General features: G+C 42.7%; 1 protein-coding gene across 21 annotated transcripts in view; it reads right to left on the minus strand.

Moving 5' to 3' along the window:
• The window catches only part of LOC118657633 (transformation/transcription domain associated protein), a 112815-nt gene that overhangs the window by 10534 nt on the left and 81337 nt on the right, over positions 1-20944 (minus strand). For 14 of the 21 annotated variants that reach the window (XR_004968062.1, XM_036311894.1, XM_036311887.1 and 11 more), the window contains 11 exons: positions 20371-20483; positions 19793-19928; positions 16580-16771; positions 14464-14692; positions 13602-13867; positions 12095-12195; positions 7719-7920; positions 6323-6487; positions 3357-3447; positions 1992-2191; positions 1012-1273 (listed from right to left, as the gene is read on the minus strand). Coding sequence is in view for 20 of the 21 variants with exons in the window: in XM_036311894.1 (XP_036167787.1) it covers positions 1012-1273; positions 1992-2191; positions 3357-3447; positions 6323-6487; positions 7719-7920; positions 12095-12195; positions 13602-13867; positions 14464-14692; positions 16580-16771; positions 19793-19928; positions 20371-20483 (1957 nt within the window). In the remaining variant the exon portion in view is untranslated. Of the gene's footprint in view, positions 1-1011; positions 1274-1457; positions 1537-1991; positions 2192-3356; positions 3448-6322; positions 6488-7718; positions 7921-12094; positions 12196-13601; positions 13868-14463; positions 14693-16579; positions 16772-19792; positions 19929-20370; positions 20484-20944 lie in introns of those variants that run through there. The other 7 variants (XM_036311890.1, XM_036311902.1, XM_036311903.1 and 4 more) reach the window with 4 other exon arrangements.

A 20944-nucleotide genomic window follows, 5' to 3' on the forward strand; every position in this document is an offset into this window, starting at 1 on the left:
GAGGGGAGAGAGAAAAAAAACATCAATGTGGGAAAGACACATTGATTGGTTGCCTCCCGCACATGCTCCGACTGGGGCCAGGGATCAAACCTTCAATCCAGGTATGTGCCCTTGACTGGGAATCAAACCCACAACCCTTCAGTGCACCGCCAACACTCTAACCACTGAGCAACATTGGCAGGACAAGAAAGAATGCTTTAAAGATGGTTACAAAAGCAATAATTAAGCTGAAATGTTTCTTTTGGCTTTGGGAAATTTTACCAGGCAAGTCTTGTTTTCGTGTAACTCATGGGTTGACACTCAGGACTTACAAGCCTGCAGAAGTTCCTCAGGCTCAAGTCTGGGACTGGTGCTCCCGGGGGGAGAGCGCACCCCAGACAAGTGGGAAAGAGGCAGAGCAGACTGGGAACGAATGCTCTGAGATCCAGGGGACGCATACCTGTACGTGCTGAGGGACGAGGACCCCAATCTGACAGATGGAGACAGGCTAAGGGAGATTGGACATTTACCTCAGATCACACAGAACATGGTGGAGCCAGAACTCATGCTCCCACAGGTCTGGGAAAATGCATGAATCTGAACAACCTCCCTATCACTGTCCACCAGAATGCCTACCAGTGTGAACTTTACTTGTCACCCTGAGCCTTGCACCTTTGAGTCTCACGGTTGAGTTTTCCCACAAAGACCAAGTGGAGGGAGGGATCGAGGAGCAGGAGAAGGGTCTGCCTGAAACCATCCTACTTCTAACCCCAGAGGTGGAGCCTGGTGCTCTGGCTCCAAACCACAACCCTTCACTAGAAAGAAGGACACGCAGTGGCAGGCTGGTGAGCCTTAAGCTTTCTTGCGATGAGTCTAAACATTGTAACCAGCTCGCCCAGTACAGTGACAAGACAATTAATGAAAAATGAACAAATAAAAATAAGATGAATGAATGCAATCATCGATGCTAAAGCCCAAGGAGAAACAGTGCGTGGAACGTTCCCAGTGCAGGAAGAACAGAGTGAGACTCACCGGTGGTGAACTGGCCCTTCAGCTTCTGGAAGACAGGGTCCTGCGCAGTGGCCTGCGCCCGCCTGGCTAGAGACTCGGAGGCCGCGCTGGAGAACATGGTGGAGACGTTGGAGACGTTCTCCAGGCCCACCCCGAACGTGCTCACCAGCTTCTTGACGAAGTTCAGAGTGTGGGGGGTGATTTTGGCATCGGACACCGCTCCACTTTTCTCAAATGCGACAGAGTAGCATTTTGCCAGGCCCTGTTGGAGCTGCCTGAGAACCTAGTGGGAAGAGACCAAACACCATTCACAAAAGAGAGCTCCTGATTCGAGCAGCTACCCCCCACCTCCAGGGCGATTTCTGTGGCACAGTCGGTGTAAAATCATGTGAGCTCCACACACTGAGCTGTGTTTTTTAACAATGCGGAGTGTCCTGAACATTTTTAAAAAACAAAACAAAAAATACTTTTTGAGTCATGTCCATCCCCTTCAGTTGGATTAACCACGGGAAAACCTCATTCGGATGCTGTGTCACTGCCGCACGTCTGTGTGTGCACACAAAACAACACTGTGATAACAGCTAGAAAAACACCTGGACAATAAAGGCTGATTACCTTATCATCAGTATACAAACACCACTGAGGGGTGGCCCGCTGCTGAGAAGGTCACTGAAGAACCACCTTCTGCCTCTGGGGATTACTGCGGTCAGTTACCTAACCACCATGCTCGCACCGCCACTGCTGCCTGGCAATCAATGGCCTTTAAGTGACTGAGCTCATATGAATGAGCAAAGTAAGCACTGTGAGGGCAGAAGGTTTTCTCAATTTCACCCTCATCTGAAATCTCCCACTTCAAATAGTTAAGGCCACACTAGTGCGCAGACACTAACTCTTCGCCAACTCTATCATTCAACTCAACAACAAATATGACCAGGCAGCTAACTGACCATCATGTGGCCACGAAAGCATGTGGAACGACATTCAAGATCACATCCACGTACCTCTTCGTGCCAGTTTTCTCGGAACCAGACCATCTGATCGACGATGCCTTCCAGGGAAGACAGAAGGGTTGGGTGCAGTTCCCGCTGCATGTGCATGATTCGGCTGCAGCGCCACATGGGTGCTGTTGCTCTTATGGGCCCTGGATCTGATGCAGAATGGGACTGGTTACCCACTGAACTTGGCTGCTGCTGTCCAGAATCTGAGAGCAACACACACAACGCCAATGTCAGCGCAAAACTGACCGATGCTAGAGCTTGGTGCTCTAGAGGACCCCCCGGCCAAAGGAACACTGGTTCCTGCCGACGCTGACACACGAGACGTTTCCCCAGGACTATGTGGGAGGATGCCCCGGTTCTCAGGAGAGGTGCTCTGAGGGGCTCCGTACAGAGAATGTGACTGTCTACAGTCTGGCCTCAACTGGCTCGGCAGAGTGCATCCATGCTGGTGAGAAAGCAAACGCGGCAGCATGCTGGCTGGGGAATCTGTGAGGCCGCACAAGTGTGCACTGTCCTCCCTCTTTTAACTTGACTCTAAGTATAAACATTTTTGTTTACAATACATGCCTTGTACTGTATGTAGCTCAAGAGTAGTTAAAAAGCAAGTCTACATTCTTCACCTGGGAAAGCCAAACCACATATAAAATGGTATTTTTGAAAAATATCATCACTTGCTATATGAGAAATGTTGTTAAAACCCACGAGCCCCATTTACCGAAGCTTCAGCTCACTTAGAATAAAAACATCTTAATTTTCAAATGATCAACACATGAATCTACCGAGGTGGGCCCAGGAGGTCAGGGCAGAAGTGTGCTGTGCAACCTCCTACCCACCCAGCTCGCTGGCAGGCGATGCTGCTGAAAGACTCTGGTCTCGCAGCATGCAAGTCTGGGTAGTAAAAATATTCTGAAGCAAACGATCCTTTAATTGTTTACAAAGCAGCATGCTTAGTGGGCAACTGGAACCATCAAATAAGTTATTTCTTTATATACAGCGACTACTCAATATAGATTTAAAACCTTATAGTAACTAACATTTACACTGCTTACCAGGATGTAGTTATACTAATTAGGTAAGTTACTTGTAATTATCTATAGCTAAAAATTTCATATACGATTTCTACTTAAGGAACAAATCACTCAGGTAAATGGACACCCAATTACATTATGGTAAAGAGGAACCATAAATTTCACTCAAGAGGATCAGGCTCTGGTTCTGGTCCCAAAATATTCTCTCTCACTGGCTAAAGACTGGCCCACGTGCTAGGAAGTCTGCTGTGGGGCAGGCGTGTCCACAGCCGACTGGATGGGAATGCCCCGTGGAACAAGCCCTCCACAGCCTGGCCAGCTGGCCCCGCCCGAGACATACCACTCTTGTAGCGTTCCCGCTGCTCTATTTTCAGAGTCAGGTACAGGGTCCGGATGGGAAAGTAGACTGCCTGGGGATACACGCGTCCGACCTGCTCAGAGACAGGGAGTAATGAAGAACACTGCTCACTGTTCTTCTGGATGAAGACACTTCGTATCAAAATAACTGATATAAATCATAAACGGGTGGCTGATCTACATTTGGACCAAGGAAGCAAATACTGACCTAACAGATGAGGCCAGATTAAACAGCAGGTAAAACATCCAGTTAGCTTTAAAGACCCAGGAAAGATCAACACGGGGCATGCATTTCAGCAGTTCTGCATGGGGACCATTAATGACACAGAAACCATACTTTCACTTGATTCAATAAGTCTCGGGAAGGCAAAATGCGTAAGTCCCTGAAACTCATTCAGGCAACCAAAGGAAAACACAAAAAGACACCAACCAATCAGCCTTCTATTTGGCACAGTTCACGGGACGTGTGAAATGATTCTAGCTGACAATTAGGCTTACCAGTGAATAACTTTACTCTGCATAACTGTAGCAAGGAGGAGATTTAAAGTTTTCTATTTACAGTTAGAAAAACCAGTTTTATCAAATTGGGGTTCCAGGACTCCTTCAAAGAGCTGAGTAGATATTATCTCACTCCGGCACAGCCATGGGGTGGTTCGGCTAATGTACATTAAGAGATGCTCTATGAATGATAACACACATAGACTGAATCTACATCCTGAGAGATAAACCCCAAGCAAAATGCCAGTTTCCAGAAACACAGCTACCTCCTCTCAAGGGAAAAATAAAACCATTTCTGGGTAAAAAACAGATGATGCACCACATGTAAAAAGCCAAGTAAACTGACAAAATTATGAAATTATGAGTGGCGTGTTCCTAAGTGCTTGTTGACGATGCTCCTCATTCATGAAAAGTTACATGACTATCCTATATAATAAAAGCCTAATATGCTAAGTGTCCGGTCAACCAGTCGGCCGTTCAACCAATCAAAGCATAAAATGCTAATGATATGCTAAGGCCACTCAACTGCTATGATGGGCACTGACCACCAGGGGGCAGATGCTCTGACCAGTAGGTTAGCTTGCTGCTGGGGTCTGGCTCATCAGGACTGAGCAAGAAGGGCCGGACACGCCCTGGAGCCCTCCCACGGTCCCTTTCCTGCTGGCCAACCTCCTGCGTCTCTCCCTGGCCCTGATCATGCTCCAGTGGGTTCCCTCGGCCTGGCCTGCATCTCTCAATATCCAGGACCCCTTGAGGGATGTTGGAGAGCCGGTTTTGGCCCAATCCTGCAGGCCAGGCCGAGGGACCTCACTGGTGACGAATTCGTGCACTAGGCCTCTGGTAATTTTATAAAAGGAAGCACAAAAGTACTATATTCCAGACTGAGGTATCTTTAAGTTTCTACTGTTTGGGTCCTTCCCCTAATGTTTTCTCAGGCAGGAACATTCTGGAACCATTCTTAAATAATGGTAATGTAAGCCACCTGCCCGATGCCCTGTCACCAACCTCAGTGCACCCAACTTTAATTCTCTAACAGCCACAGCCAAACAACTCTACCAAGGGCAACAACCTCCACATGCATGGGAGAGTTTTACTCTGAGGGAAGCTCTCAAGACCTCCCGGCACAGACAGGAAATCGGTTATAAAATAGCAATCAGACACACATTTCACTGTGACCAGCTCTCAGCGTACTCACTAGTAATCTTACATTTTAAGAGAATCGTTATTCACAGTGGAGCCTTAGTTCTCGAATTTAATTTGTTTCTGAAGGCTATTTGAGAAGCAATTTGTTGAAAACAGAATCATTTTTTCCCATTAGAAATAATATAGCCGAAACCGGTTTGGCTCAGTGGATAGAGCGTTGGCCTGCGGACTGAAAGGTCCCTGGTTCAATTCCGGTCAAGGGCATGTACCTGGGTTGCGGGCATACCCCCAGTAGGAGATGTGCAGGAGGCAGCTGATCAATGTTTCTCTCTCATCGATGTTTCTAACTCTCTATCTCTCTCCCTTCCTCTCTGTAAAAAATCAATAAAACATATTAAAAAAATATATATAAATTAATTTGCTCCAGAGCCCCAAATGATTCCGTACTTTAACCTTTCTTATATACAGTACATATCTAATATACTGTTTAATCTATAAACAAACACTTCTTTTCTTAGATTAATAGAACCACTCCTATTACCCTTAAATCACTTTTGGCACTCATGACAGGGGTGTCTTTCAGAAAGTCAGCATGTAGCATCTTCGCTTTTTCACATATCACTGCCTGTGAAATGCTATCACATGCTAACTACTTTTCATTTATCCAAATCAACCAGTTTTTCTACCTCTTCAATTGCCTGTGATCATTTAGCAACAGTAGCACTTCTGATGGCCTATATATGTTTTAAAGTTGTGCTAATCATCCATTTCTAGCAACAAAAGCAATACATATACATATACATATACATATACGTATACGTAGCATAAGTTACTGGGATGTTTAGCGGTAAACTGACTCGCATTCCCTCCTTTGCTCGTGGCCTGAGAGATACTTTTTGTCATGCTGAGGTATCAGCAAGAAAAGGTTGTCAGGTCTAGAACTGAAGTTGTGTTCAATAACCAAGACACTTATTCTGTGAACAACTTGGTCAAGAACTGAATTATTCAAGATGGGAGATATTCAAGAACCAAGGTTTGACTGTATTTGCATCTTACGTAGCAGCATGTTCAAGCAAAGGAATTACCACCTTAATACAGCAATGCTATAGCAGATTATTTCATTTCAACCCTGATATATTCTTCAATCACATTTAATTATGTTTTATTTAAAGTGATAGCTAGATGTGTATATGTTCCCACCACTTTGACTTATTTCCCATGCTTTGAGCATGCACATTTTCTTTCTGGAAAAAAAAAAGTGAAACAAAGACAATTTTTTTGTGAACAAAGACACCTTGTTATTCTGACCTGGCTGATGAGGTTCAAAAGCAGCTTTCCTTCTGAGCCCACCAGGCAGGTGAGCAGCTGCGGGATCCAGGCCAGCCACTGGATGGGTGGCACACCAATGCAGTACTTGTCGACGGCATCTGCCAAAGTGTTTTTATCATCATCGAAACTTAAAAGCCACAGCACCTAGGGTAGAAGAAAAAATTCTAGAGTCGAATAAAAATTCTGAGGCCTTTAAAGTGACTTTTTCCAGCATTAAAATACCATATAGAGTCGTTTTGCTGGAAACATATCACCAAAGGGCCAACAATATTGCTAAACTTACCAGATAAATAAAACCAAAACCTAAAATAATTTTTGTTTAGAGTCAGCTTTAATGCCAATTATTAACTGATCCAATCAACTAGCTGGCGGTGGCCAGTGACCCTGAGGTGGATGGTGAGGGCCTGCCACCCTGCTAATTCACACCCATGATCGCACCAATACAAACTGGACTTTTGCTAAAAATCTCAGAGGAACGCCACCCTAGCATCAGGTAGGCCACAGGTTGGCAGCCCCGTGTCCAAGGATGTCTGAAACAATGACATCTAGAATAAGCAAATTTGGAGTCAGATATTTGGGTGGTTTCTTTGCCTCATGGAGTTTGTTTGTTTCTATAGTTGGCTGGAACTACTATGTGCTGCTGTACATTCCACATTTTGGCATCACCTCAAGGAATTCTAAAAAAATCCACACCTTTAACAAACAAAACAGGAAAGAAAAATAACTTATTCTTCAGTTTTCTGCAAGAATTAATCCTGGGCTATATTTATATGTTTTGTGGCAGGGATGAGGGACAAGAGGGAGCAACACTGAAGGACTCTCAAGCTGATGCCCATCACTGGGCACATGTCAAACTGCCAATCCTGTGCCCAGCACTATGCTGAGGCAACGAAGGATGAGAATGCCAGCAACCAGGATCTCGCCCTGTAGTGTGCGCAGAAACCATGGGACTCACCATGACCTGCGACTAGAGCTGACAGGCTCTATGACATGTGCACTGTCCCTGCAGGCGAGAGCAGAATCTAACAGGTATCTAAGCAGGTAAGGTCTCCTTGCAGACCCCTCCCTCATCAGTCGGCAGGAACCTCTGTCTAGTGTGAAATCCCACAGTGAACACTGGACTTGAGACCTAAGACCCAGGCTCCGGGCTTGGTTTTGCTGCTTAAATGTCCTGGGATCCTGAGCATGTCCAGGCCTCAGTTTTCTCAGCTTTAAAACTGAAATAGGAAAGGTACTTTGAAGAGTTATAAAAATGGAGAGTTAAGGCATGAAATAAGCCTCTCACCCAGCATGAATTCGGAAGTAGCTGAATTGTCATCCAAACTTGAAGGCTACCAGACTGATCTCTGGTCAGAGCTAATTCTTTTGGCCTCACCTTGGCTAAGTATTTCCTTGATTTGCTCTCGTTCTGATGCCGGCATGCATGCAGGTAACAGGTAATGGCAGACACTCCGAGATGCAGCTGCCGCTCCTTCACGAAGATGTTCTCCAGGTAATCGCCCCACATGGCCCAAGCCTTCACCAGCACATCATGCATCTGCACAGCTGCAGAAAAGGCTTTGTTTGCTTCCTCAGACCTGTGAGGACACAAATCAAAACATTAATTTGGTTTTCTTTCCAGGTGAACGTCACATAAAAAAACCAACCATTTAAAAGTGAACAACGATTCAGTGGCGTTTAGTACAGTCACGCACTTTGGACATACAGGTCATGCAGCTACCACCTCCATGTATGTAGTGCCAAAACGTTTCACCACCCCAAAATAAAACCCCAGCCATTAAGCAACCTCTGGGGACCACCAATCTGCCTGCTGTCTCTATATAGATTTACCAATTCTTCATATTTCATGTTAAGGGAATCACACATTATGTGTCTGGCCTTTCACTTAGCATAGAGTGAAGCATGTATGAGTACTTTATTCCTTTTTATGACTAAATACTATTCCACTACCTGTATATGCCACATTTTGTTTACCGGTTCATTTGAGGTGTTTTAACATTCTAGCTACTTTAATAGTGCTGCTGTGAACATTCATGAGTAAGTACTCATTTTCAATTATTTTGGGTACTATACCAAGGAGTAGAACTGCTCCTATGTTTAATCCTATGTTTAATTTTTTGAGGAACTGCCAAAGTGTTTTCCATAGTGGCTGCACCATGTTAGTATCAAACCAACAATGTACAAGACATTAAAGAGAACTACGCATCCATATCCCTTACTAATACAGATGCAAACATCCTCAGCAAAATATTAGCAAACCAAATCCAACAGCATATTTAAAGATTATGCACAGTGACCAAGTGGGATTTACCAGCAATGCAAGGAGTGATTCAATATACAAAAATCAATCCATATACTACACCACATTAACAGAATGAAGGAGAAACACATTGTCTCAGTTGATGAAGGAAAAGCATTTGACAAAATGCAACACCTTTTCATGATAAAAATGCTCAACAAACTAGGAACAGAAGGAAACTACGTTAATATGATGAAGGTCATATATGAGAAACCCACAGCTAATAGCATACTCAATGCTGGACAATACAAAGCTTTCCTCTGAGAACTGGAACAAGACAAGGATGTCCATTTTCACCACTTCTACTTCAGCTTAGTGCTGGAATTCTTAGCCAGAGCAAACAGGCATGCAGATTGGCAAGGAAAATGCTAACTATCTCTATTTGAAGATTACATGATCTTATATACAGAAAAACCTAAAGAACTATTATAGCAAAGTTGAAAAATACAAGATCAATATTTAAAATCCAGTTGTATTTCTATACCTTAGCAATGGACAATTTGAAAATAAAATTAAGAAAGCATTTTATACCATCAAAAGGAATAAAATATTTAAGAATAAAATTAACATAAGAAATGGAGGACTTGTACATTAAAAACTATAAAATATTGTTAAACGAAACTAAAGATGACCTAAGTAAATGAATCCTGTGTTCATGGATTGGAGATTTAATACTATTACCGTAGCAATACTGCCCCCCTAAAATTAATCTACAGATTCAGTGCAATCCCTGTCATAGTTTCAACTGCCTCTTTTTGCAGAAATAAATAACCTAAAATTAATATGGAAATGTAAGGGACCTCAAAAAACAAAAACAATCTTGAAAAATAGCAAACTGAGAGAATGCTTCCCAACTTCAAAACTTACTACAAAGCCAGCAGCAATCAAGGCAGTGTGGTCCTAGTGTAAGGGTGAAATACACACCAATGGAACAGAACTGTGTCCAGAAATAAAGCTAAACATTTCTGATTAACTGATTCAAAGTTAAGGCCATTCAACAGGGGGAAAGAACAGTCTTCTCAACAAATGGTGCTGGGAACAACACGATATACACATGCAAAAGAATGAATTTTGGACAACTACCCTCATGCAATATTAAAAAATTAACTCAAAATGGATTAAAGAGAGAAATGTAAGAGCTAAACCTGTAAGACTCATAGGAGTAAATGCACATGACCATGACCTTGGGTTAGGCAATGGTATCTTAGATATGAAACCAAAAGTACAGGCAACAACAACAAAAATTTGATAAATTGGACTCATCAAAATAATAAACTTTGTGCATTAAAGACACTATCAAAAAAGTAAAAAGATCGCTTATACAATATGAGAAAATATGATGTATTTGAAGGAAACATATCCAGACATGTAATAATTAGAACTCAACAATAAGTCAAATACACAAATAAAAAATGGGAAAAGTAACTGAATAAATATTTGTATAGAAAAGATATATAAATGACATAGAAGCACCTAAAAGATGCTAAACATCCTTAGTCATTAGAAAAATGCAAAGTAACCATAATGAGATTCCACTTTATACTCAGTGGGATAGCCATAATCAGAAAAATGGAAATTAACAAGTGCTGGCAAGGAGGTGGAGAAACTGGAAACACAGACTATCCTGGTGGGAATGAAAATGGAGCACCTACTGTAGAAAACGGGCAGCTTCTCAAAAAGATAAAGAAGTACTGCCCTGGCCAGTGTTTCTCAGTGGTTAGAGTGTTGGCCCATGTACCAAAGGATTGTGGGTTCGATTCCCAGTCAAGGGCATGTACCTGGGTTGCAGGTTCGATCCGCCACCCTGGTCAGGGTTCGTGCAGGAAGCAACCACTCAGTGTGTCTCTCTCACATTGATGCTTCTCTTTCTGCCCCTCTCCCTTCTACTTTCTCTAAAACTCAATGGAAAAAAATATCTCCAGGTGAGGATTAACCAAAAAAAAGATAAAGAAATACCATGTAACCCATCAACTCCACTCCTGAGTATATACCCAAGAAAACTGGAAACATGCTCATACAAAATCTTTTACATGAATGCTCACAGCAGCATTATTCATAATAGCTGAAAAGTGGAAACAACCCAAATGTCAATTGTTGAATGAATAAATAAAATGTAAGAATATACAATGAAATCGTATTCAGCCATGAAAAGGAACAAAGCACTGAAACATGCTATAACATGAATGAACCTAAAAAACATGTGAAAAAGCCAGATTCAAAAGGTCACATTATATATGATTCTATTTATATGAAATGTTGACAATAGGCAAATCACAGAGACAAAAAGTAGATTAGTGGCTGTCAGAGGACAAAGGAAGAGACTGCTAACAGGTATGGGGTTTCATGTGAATTTAAAACAGATTTTAAGAGGATAAAACCCTTTTATCTTGACAAACTCGCTTTTATTTAAAAACTAGAGGTCCGGTGCATGAAATTTGTGCACTTGGGGGGGGGGGGTGTCCCTCAGCCCAGCCTGCACCCTCTCACATTCCAGGAGCCCTCGGGGGATGTCCAATTGCCAGGTTAGGCCCATTCCCAGGGAGCAGGCCTAAACCGGCAGTTGGGCATCCTTAGCACTGCCATGGAGGCAGGAGAGGCTCCCACCACTGCTGCTGTGCTCGCCAGCTGGGAGTTCAGGTCAAGGCCCTGTGGGAGTGCACTGACCACCAGGGGGCAGCTCCTGTGTTGAGCATCTGCCTCCTGGTGGTCAGTGCACATCATAGCAACCGGTCATTCCACTGTTCAGTCAATTTGCATATTAGCCTTTTATTATATAGAAGAATAAGCTTAATGCAACCCCTATAACTGAAAATGTGAAAGGTGGGTTTTATAGCTCTATATATGGCAACAGGTAGCATCTTGTAAGTATACGTAATTTATATATTTTATAAAATTTCACCTGATATTCATTTCTCTAAAACAGGGTTTAGCTACCTTTTTCTGTAATGGACCAGTAAGAAAACGGGTTAGGCTTTGCAGGCCATATAATTTCTGTCACAACTCAACTCTGTGGCTATATTGTGAACAGCCATAGACACGTCAGAGGTGTGGGTGTGCTCCAATATGTCATTTACAAATCCAGACACTGGCTGGATTTGGCCTGTAGGCCATAGATGACTGACACCTGCTCTAAAATAAGAAGCATCTCCATAAAAGGGATCAACTCTGTGCCCCAATTGCATGCTGAGAAAATGGAGATATGAATACATGTTATCAGCCATTCTGTTTTCAAGCAACTCCTTTTTAAAAAGCTTTTAAAGTACACATCAAACTGGCTTATCAATCAGTTGGAAGTTACTCTCTCTGCAGAGATAGAACACCTGAAACATCACACCTGACAACTATCACCGAATCATACCAATTTCAAGCTTGACATTCACATCGGCTTCAAGTAATAAATAACCAAAGTTGTTGAGTTTTACTCTTACTTTCCTCCCATGTAACATACATACTTGTTAATCTGAGCCAAGAACATTCCCTTCAGTGCATAAAATTCAGCTGTCATCTCTTTTGTGAAGTATTTTAAGTTTGTAGATTCTATAACTTCAAGTCCCTGTTTTAAAAAAAAAATGTAGAAAAAGTCCTTGAAATTTTTATACAATATAACAAATTCATTAAAATATTAATCTAACTAATATATCCTAAAGGTCATTGACAAATGTACTTTAAATTGACAACAGATTTGCCTACCATGAATATCTATTGACAAGTAGTATTTAAACTGAATCACTAAATGCTAATTCAGGTTCTAGACCAGGGGTGGGCAAACTTTTTGACTCGAGGGCCACAATGGGTTCTTAAACTGGACCGGAGGGCCGGAACAAAAGCATGGATGGAGTGTTTGTATGAACTAATATAAATTCAAAGTAAACATCATTACATAAAAGGGTACGGTCTTTGTTTTTTTTAGTTTTATTCATTTCAAACGGGCCGGATCCGGCCCGCGGGCCATAGTTTGCCCACGGCTGTTCTAGACACATTAAGGGTATTATTTTATACTAGAGATCCAGTGCATGGATTTGTGCATTGGTGGAGTCCCTCACCTGGCTTGTGCCCTCTTGCAATCCAGGACCCCTCGGGAGATGTCAGAGAGCCGGTTTCAGCCTGATCCCCGCAGACCAGGCTGAGGGACCCCACCGGTACAGGAATCTGTGCACTGGGCTTCTAATATGCATATAAGATCTTTAATCTCTTCTGCCCCCACCCCCTTCTCCCTGAGATTCATCAGTCTGTTCCAGCTTTCCATGCCTGTGGTTTCCACTTCTGCACTGAGCATCTGCCCCCTGGAGGTCAGTGCACATCATAGCTACTGGACAGTCGGTTGGTGAGTTGGCCGGTTGCTTAGGCTTTTATATATATAGATGCCTAAACAGTTTATTGATTTTATTAATATTCCTCTGAATATAGCCAATATCTACATTACAATATCCTACTTCTACAGTCTAATTTTTTTCCTTAAATACATTAACCAAGTACACGATAGCACGGAGATGATAAAATGTAATTCAAATACTCTAGTGGTGCCCTGGCCAGTGTGGCTCAGTTGGTTGGATCATTGTCCTGTACACCAAAAGGTAGCAGGTTTAATTCCCAGTCAGGGAACATTCCCAGGTTGCAGGCGCAGGTTTTTGATTCCTGGTTGGGGCGCATACCTGAGTCAACATTCAATGTTTCACTCTCACTTCAATGTTTCTCTCTCTCTCTCCTCTCCCCCTCTCCCTAAAATCAATAAAAGCATGCCTCAGGTGAGGATTAAAACATATACATGTATTCACTCAAGTGCTTTCCTTTCCTTTTCTTGTTCAGGAAGATCTGCTTCCCTACTAAGGCTGTATTTGTTGGAAGTTCTAACCCTCCTTCCCTACTGTCTGAACCAGGAGTTCCATGTGGACACTCCTACCCTTCTTTACTGGACCTGCTGGGCACAGGGGCAGGCACCAGGCACTGATGGCACTCTACCTGCATACACTCGTTTTTCCCCATGACTCCGGCCAGTTGGAGGTAGCATTTGACTTGCTGTCGGATCTTCTGGAAGCAATCCACGATAGGAACAGTTGGAATAGTATGAATACGACTTAATATATCCAGAGCTACATTGACCAGTCCTTGTTTCCGGGCAATTTTTCCATACTGGATGATTGCTGAAGCTGATGCATGAACTCCAAGCATAGCATTATTGGAACTTGGATCATGCTGAGAACTATTTTCATACGCAGTTACAATAGCTAGAGAGCAAAGAAATGAGTTATTAGTCCATGCCAAACATTTTCCAAGTGTCCCACAATAAGGCTTAAGTAAAAAATGAAAACAAACACACACGGCTTATGAAGATGGGAAGCTCTGTAATAAATTCTTGTTACTTTTCCTTGTATTTTATATCAAAAGGAAGATATAAAAAGCAGTAACTATTGAGTGTTACCATCGTGGCTAACTAAATCATGAAGGCTGCTCTAAACAGATGTCCGGCAGGTTTAGTGTATGAGCAGAGGGGACCAGAAAACTGGAGAAGGCTACACACACAGCCACCTAGGAGCAGTTCTTCGTGGGAGGTAAGGGGTTGTGTTCAAAACAAAGAGCCACAACCCAGAGCTCTGATCACACTGGCCTGAGCCCCTAATGCAAGAAGCAGTGTCAAGCAGCACTTCCGTTCCAGCTAGAAAAAATTTAACAGGTAGAAAAATCCTTCCCATCTTTCACTACCTTCACCTTTGTCTCACCATACCACCACCATCTCCCATACCCACCAAAAATCAGAAAATCTGGTAAAAGAAATAAAAAACCAAGACATGAAACCAGAACAGTGGGGTGTCTGGGAAATTACATGATGAATGCATGCCGGACCAGGTAGGTTTACCCTGGTAATGATGCTGCCGCCACATGAAGACGCTGCTCCAGTGGGACAAGTCGTCAGACACAATGGGCAGCCTGTTCCTCCAGGTCTTTACCACCGTCTTCATGTCGTGCAGGCTGTTGTTCCTTCCCAGGTTGGTCGGCTGTAAACCTGCATTTATTTGCGCAGCTTCCTGAAGTTCAATGATTTGCTGGGCGGCCTGAATGAAACCAACATAAGATTCCATAGTAAGCGTTATATCAAAGATCACATGAGAAAATAAACCAGAGTCAATCAGGAATCAGATTGATTGTAAAGATCTCACAAATCTATTATGAAAGAAAGCACTCTGACTTCTACAGACACCTTAGATTGCACATTTAACTCATTTTTCACCTCCAACACTGCTCTCCTGATCCCAATTTTAAAACCTCAGCTCTGTGGCCACTGCGAGACAGGAGATGGGAAGAAGAATGGTGTAGATACCAAAGTTGCTGGTTCTATTTTCTCTTTGAGCTGGTACAGACATTTTCAATCACGTGTCTTATGAGTCTGTATAGTTTACTACTTTTTAAACCTTAGATGTGTTGCTAGCTCCAAACTTCTGGTGCCATCTCCTTACTGAGAGAGCCCTGGCCACAATTTTGAGTCTATCCAAATTCTACCCATTAAGATCCACCTTCCCCTCCCACAGGAATTTAAAAAATAAAAATTAATAAAATAAAAAGCACTTCTCGCCCTGACTGGTGTAGCTTGGTTGGTTGGAGTGTCATCCCATGTACCAGAAGGTCATGGGTTTGATTCCTGGTCCGGGCACATACCTAAGTTGCGGGTTTGATCCGGGGTATATATAGGAGGTAATTGATCGATGTGGCTACATAAATTGTGGTACATTTACACAATGGAATACTATGCCGCTATAAAAAAGCTCTTACCCTTTGAGACAGCATGGATGGATCTGCAGAGTATTATGCTAAGCCAAATATGTCAGTTGGAGAAAGACAAATATCACATGACCCATTTATATGTGGAATATAATGAAATAAACTGACAAACAAAAAAGGGCCAAAAAAAAAAAAAAAAAATAGGGCCAGAGGAATGGATGCATGTAACAGAATAACAGATCTCAGGTGGGGATGAGGAGGACGAGATTAACCAAAGAACATATATGCATATATGCATAACCATGGACACAGATAATAGTATGGGGAAGACCTGGTGTGGGGTGGGGTGGAGGAGGGCAAAAAGGGAGAAAATGGGAGACATCTGTAATACTGACAATTAAAAAAAACAAAACAAAAACATTTGAGACCCATTTTGAAGGAAAACAGAGCAAGTCCTGATATTGAGGAGGACCGAAGGGAATGAAGGAGATACTCTGAAGTTCTAAGCCTGGATACATGAATTAACCAGATAACTCTTTTTTGGTTCACTACTGAAAGTATTTTTGTCAAAATTCATCTTTCCTACACTACAATTTGACAATCATTATTAAAATTAAAAATATTAATAACAAAAAGCAAATAAACAAACCAAAAAAATATATCCTCCGCCTGGCTGGTGTGGCTCTGTGTTTGAGCATCAACCTACAAAGCAGGAGGTCACGGTTCAATTCCCCGTCAGGGCGCATGCCCTGGTTGCATGCTTGATCCCTTGTAGGGGGTGTGCAGGAGGCAGGCGATCAATGATTCTCTCTCATCATTGACTCTTCTTTCTCTCTCTCCCTACTTCTCTGAAATCAATTTAAATATATAAAAGTTTCAGAGAATGACAGACCTTTTGAACTGAACAGTGGCATCACACTGATGGTGGGATAGTGGGCACTAAATAAAATTCGTAAAGCAAAAATTCAAATTCATCAAAATCACTCCTGAGGATATCTTCTGTCACTTAAATCCCTTGGAAGTTCCAAAAATGAGAAGCAACATTTTAGTCTACATTTTCACTCTGCCTTCCTTCCACTGAGGATGAGTTTAAGTGGGAAAGGACAAGACAAGAAGTAGTTTCCTCTCTGCCATCCAGTTCAGTTTACAGATCTACGCCTGGACAAGCTGTTCTCTGCTATGAGAGCCCATGAGGCTGCTCACATTAATGTACCATAACCCACCTGGAGAAGAGGCGTGTGCACATGGGACACCACGTGAGGCAAGCGCCGCCACTCCCGGATGGCCAAGCTGCTGGCCATTTCCACCAGGCGTTCGATGAAGCTGAGCTGCTGCTCCTCAGGATGGCAGATAGCCAAGTATCCACGGTACATGTTGACCTTCCAAGCCATCTCCTTGGGACAACTTACTTCTACCTGGTAATAAAGAACATTACATAGGAAGCTATGGGTATTCTTCCTCTCAGCAGAAAGAGTCAAAAAGGAAAGTCAATGTATTTTTGTAGTCAAAGCAATAAGCAGAAATTAAGCTATAAACAGACATTTCTTTTATTTAGAGAAGTCATACATTTCAACTACTTTTTCTGGATACTCTCCTTTTCCAAATACCAGTCCGTGGCCAATCTCTCTAGCTACGAAAATATGCCACAGGCTCCTTGTTTTAAGGTATCAGTGGTGCCAAAAAGGGCAAACTGATCACCACTGCTACTACAGATGAGATTAGCCACCATCACTTGGCTACAAAGTTACCCAGTGAAGTCCAAAATATTAAACACATGTTCATCTCCACTCTGACAAATACTAGTGAAATTATGAACTTTTCCTAATTCAACCCTTACTCTGGGAAGTTAATCTGTAACCCTAACCCTTGCTCCCGCACACACAGCTACAGCTGGGTAAAGGATCCTCGTGAGTCCCTAAGCCCATGTGCTTGCTCACCACCTTTGAGAGAAAGCATTAGAACTCATCACATGTTATCAATCTCATATAGAGCATTTAAATGATAAAAAATTAAAGTCTCAAAAATAATCTCTGTATATAAGAAGATAAAAGGCTATCTCTGCTGAAGGAATTGCATACGACTTGCTGTAACAAGATCAAGAAACATTCATTGTTAAGCACCTTTAGGAAGTAACAATAAAAATTATACACATTTTAGTGCCTTAATGCTCTTTGCCCAAATGATGTAATAATAAATGCCGTCCTGTATTTTATACCTTGGCTTATTTTGACTTCTTACTCTTTCAAAAATCATTCACCTTCTTGAGCTGGCCAATGGTTCTCAGTGGTTAGAGTATCAACCCACACACCAAAGGGTTACAGGTTCAATTCCAGGTCAAGAGCACATAACTGGGTTGCAGGTTAGATCCCCAGCCACAGTTGGGGCATGTGCAGGAGGCAACCAATCAATGTGAGACACACTGCCGTTTCTTTCTCTCTCTCTCTTGCACTCGAGTTCTCTCTCTCCCTCCCCCTCTCTCACTCTTTAAAAGAATCAATGGGAAAAAATATCCTCGGGTGAGGATTAACAAAAAAATTAAAATTCACATTCTTGACCCCTCAGATCTCAACAACCCAGTGATGAAGAAATTCAGGAAGGCAAACTTGTGAACACATCTGCTTCTAACATGATCGTCTAAAATTATACCAATCTCACATTTTCTGGACTTAAACACTAATTAACAGGCATTTTTCTTTTTTGGGGGCAATTACAACACCTATCCTCTGTAACACTAATAGCAAAGGCATCTCTTTTAATTTCTCATCACTGAAAAAAATTAACCCATCTATTAAATCACACCAAGAAATGGACTATTGCAAGAAGTCCTATAATCGGAATGCACAGGAATAAAAAAGTAAGTTGTTTTTTTCCTTTTAAATATTGGCAAATAATCACTCAGAATGTTTGTATCCTTTGAGCTTTTTTCTAATCAGCAAATGCCTTACAATTTTGGGAAAATAATCAAGATTTTTTTCTTGAAAAAGAAATTCATTTGTCAGACCTATTGGCAGTATAACACTGCACATATCCAACTAAGTGAAACCTTGAAAAGATTTTATTTTTTTGTTTTCTGATTAATCCTTACCCAAGGAGATTTTTTTCCATTGAGTTTTAGAGTGGAAGGGAGAGGGAGAGACAGAGAGAAAAACATTGATGTGAGAGAGACACATCGATTGGTTGCCTCATGCACTCAGATTGAGCCTGCAACCAAGGTACGTGCCCTTGACCGGAATCGAACCTGGGACCCTTCAGGCCAAGGGCCAACGCTCTAACCACTGAGCCAAGTGACTGGTTATTTCTCAGAGTAATACAAGCTCCCTGCATCAGATGAGTGATTTCCCAGATCCCAACCTGAAAGTCAAGACTTGGCCTCTATAACCACAATATGTTTAGCAGTTTGTGACTATTTCAGTTCTTCCATCTTTTGCATTTTGTTAAAGGAATGTTAGTCATGAAATAAGTGCTGTAGCCTCAATAAAGTTTAAAATGTTAGGTTCATCATTTCAAAGAAAGGGGCCTACGATCTCAATGTGTTTCTGTGGCTTCCACGTTAAGAGTAAAGACAATCGCTGGCATGAATGTAAGAAAACCCAGTGAGTAAAGGGGTAGGCGAGAACAGGATGACACCATTTCCTTCCCCTAAGCTCCATTACATGAACACCACACAGAAAGACCAAAAGCTGGCAAGGACAGGGGCTGAGGGAGCATACGATGGACAAGCACAGAGGCAGGGAAAAATAAAGAGCAATCAGAATGGCTGCATCCGAAGACAATAATAAGGCAGCAACAATGTGTTGTGGGGTCAGATGGTACACAGGCTACACTGTCCAATCGCTTTTGATGCCCAGTGGGAGAAAGGGAACTATACTCGTGTGCCACTCTCCCATCATGCACCCAATCCCTCTGGATGGAGTTTAAGTTTTGTAATGTGGAGCTCAACCAAGTTAATAAATCAACTTCACTTACCCTATACCACCATCACTTCCACAATACAAAACGTGCTTTGAATAGGAGACTGGTTCATTCTCCAAACTTTTACTGACAGCCATGCCCTGGAGTTGTAGGAGTCCCCTTTGCTATACTCAGTTCTACAGCTGTGCTTTGGCCCATCAACTCCACCAGTAAAACTGACTCTTCTTCCAGATTTCTCCAGGTTCTATTCATTTACACTTAGAATCCAAGGCCTCCACAACTGATACTTATTATTATAATTGAATGATAAACTAACAATTTATAATTTAACTCAAATTCAGAAAAGGTGTTAGAGATATCCAAAATGCATTCTTGCTTCCCAAAAGTTATCTTGATCTGCCAAAATTCCCAGGTTGTTCTAAGTGAAGAGAAATCTCTACAGAGATGCATGGCTTTGGCAAAAGGAACCCACGCAGCTGTGGGAACATAACCTGAGACTGTAGTAGTCAGGAGGGAGGTCTCACCTGCACCAACGCCTCCTTCATGGCTGTCCAGTTAGACACGCGCCAAGCACACTCCAGGACAAGGTAAGGGTTTATGTGACCTTTGGACTGGCCGTACTCCGTCAAGGCTTCCCACTGGTTCAATTCCTTAGAGCACCTGGAAGACCAGGGATTTGGGAAGTTCATTTACCAACAAACCAACAGATTCAGAAAGTACGGGGATAGCCGTTTATTTCCATTCCACAGAAGAAAAGCCTTCTTCCCCCAAGAGAAGAGTGGGCTTCTGTGGGAGGAAGGCTTGGTCCACTGCATTCCCACCTGCCCTCTGGAAGAAACTGCTCCTGAAACTCCAGAACCTCCCACTGCACAGCCGAGAGCTCAGAGCACCAGAGCAGGGGAGAGGCAGGAATCAGTTTCTCCAACAGACATTTTTAATTACTCAAGTCTTTAAAAGTGTTGGTAGATTTGTTTGTTCTTATCTCGATGGAGCCATGAAGAAAGTAGCAAAGTTCCCTTTTAAAAACACTCATTATTAGAACATTTCAGAGATCTGTCACAGGTTCCCTTAAGTGGCAAGAACACATCCCTGTCCGGCTTACCGAATCCAGTGGTCCTCCCAGAGCTGGTATTCTGGGAAAATAGCAGGGGATGCGTTGCTCCTCTCATGCTCTTTTTTGGCTTTATCCATTGCCTTCTCATAGGACTCTTGAGCCTAAAGAAGTTGACAATGCTGTCAAACTGTTGTTCGGGCAACTTCCCACAGCTGGTGCTCAATGGGCAAGTTGGGTCACAGACCCAAGAGCACCTGACACTCTCCTCTACAATCACTTGCCCCGGGAATCTCCTATTCTCAGAGCAGAGAGGAGGGAAGGAGGAGAACGGAGGGTGCGCCGCTCCCACACAGAATGGAGAGGAAGGCTGCCGGCCCAGGATGAGCCACTCTGTCCTGCAGCAATAAGAGCAGAAGCCACAGCCCATACCTATGCTTCCAGAGTTCCTGTGGCTCAGTGTCCTATGCAAGGCTGACCACCGTACTGTGCCCTTGGCCCGCCCATGCCACATTGAAAGGACAGGCACGAAGGTTAAAATTTAAACACAGAAGGCCATCCGCCTTCCACTTCCAATAGGGTCAATGAGTGCCCATAAAAACCACCCACATTAGCTTCTACTGGC

Source organism: Myotis myotis, unplaced genomic scaffold, assembly GCF_014108235.1.
Source record: "Myotis myotis isolate mMyoMyo1 unplaced genomic scaffold, mMyoMyo1.p scaffold_m19_p_6, whole genome shotgun sequence".
Lineage (NCBI taxonomy): Eukaryota > Metazoa > Chordata > Mammalia > Chiroptera > Vespertilionidae > Myotis > Myotis myotis.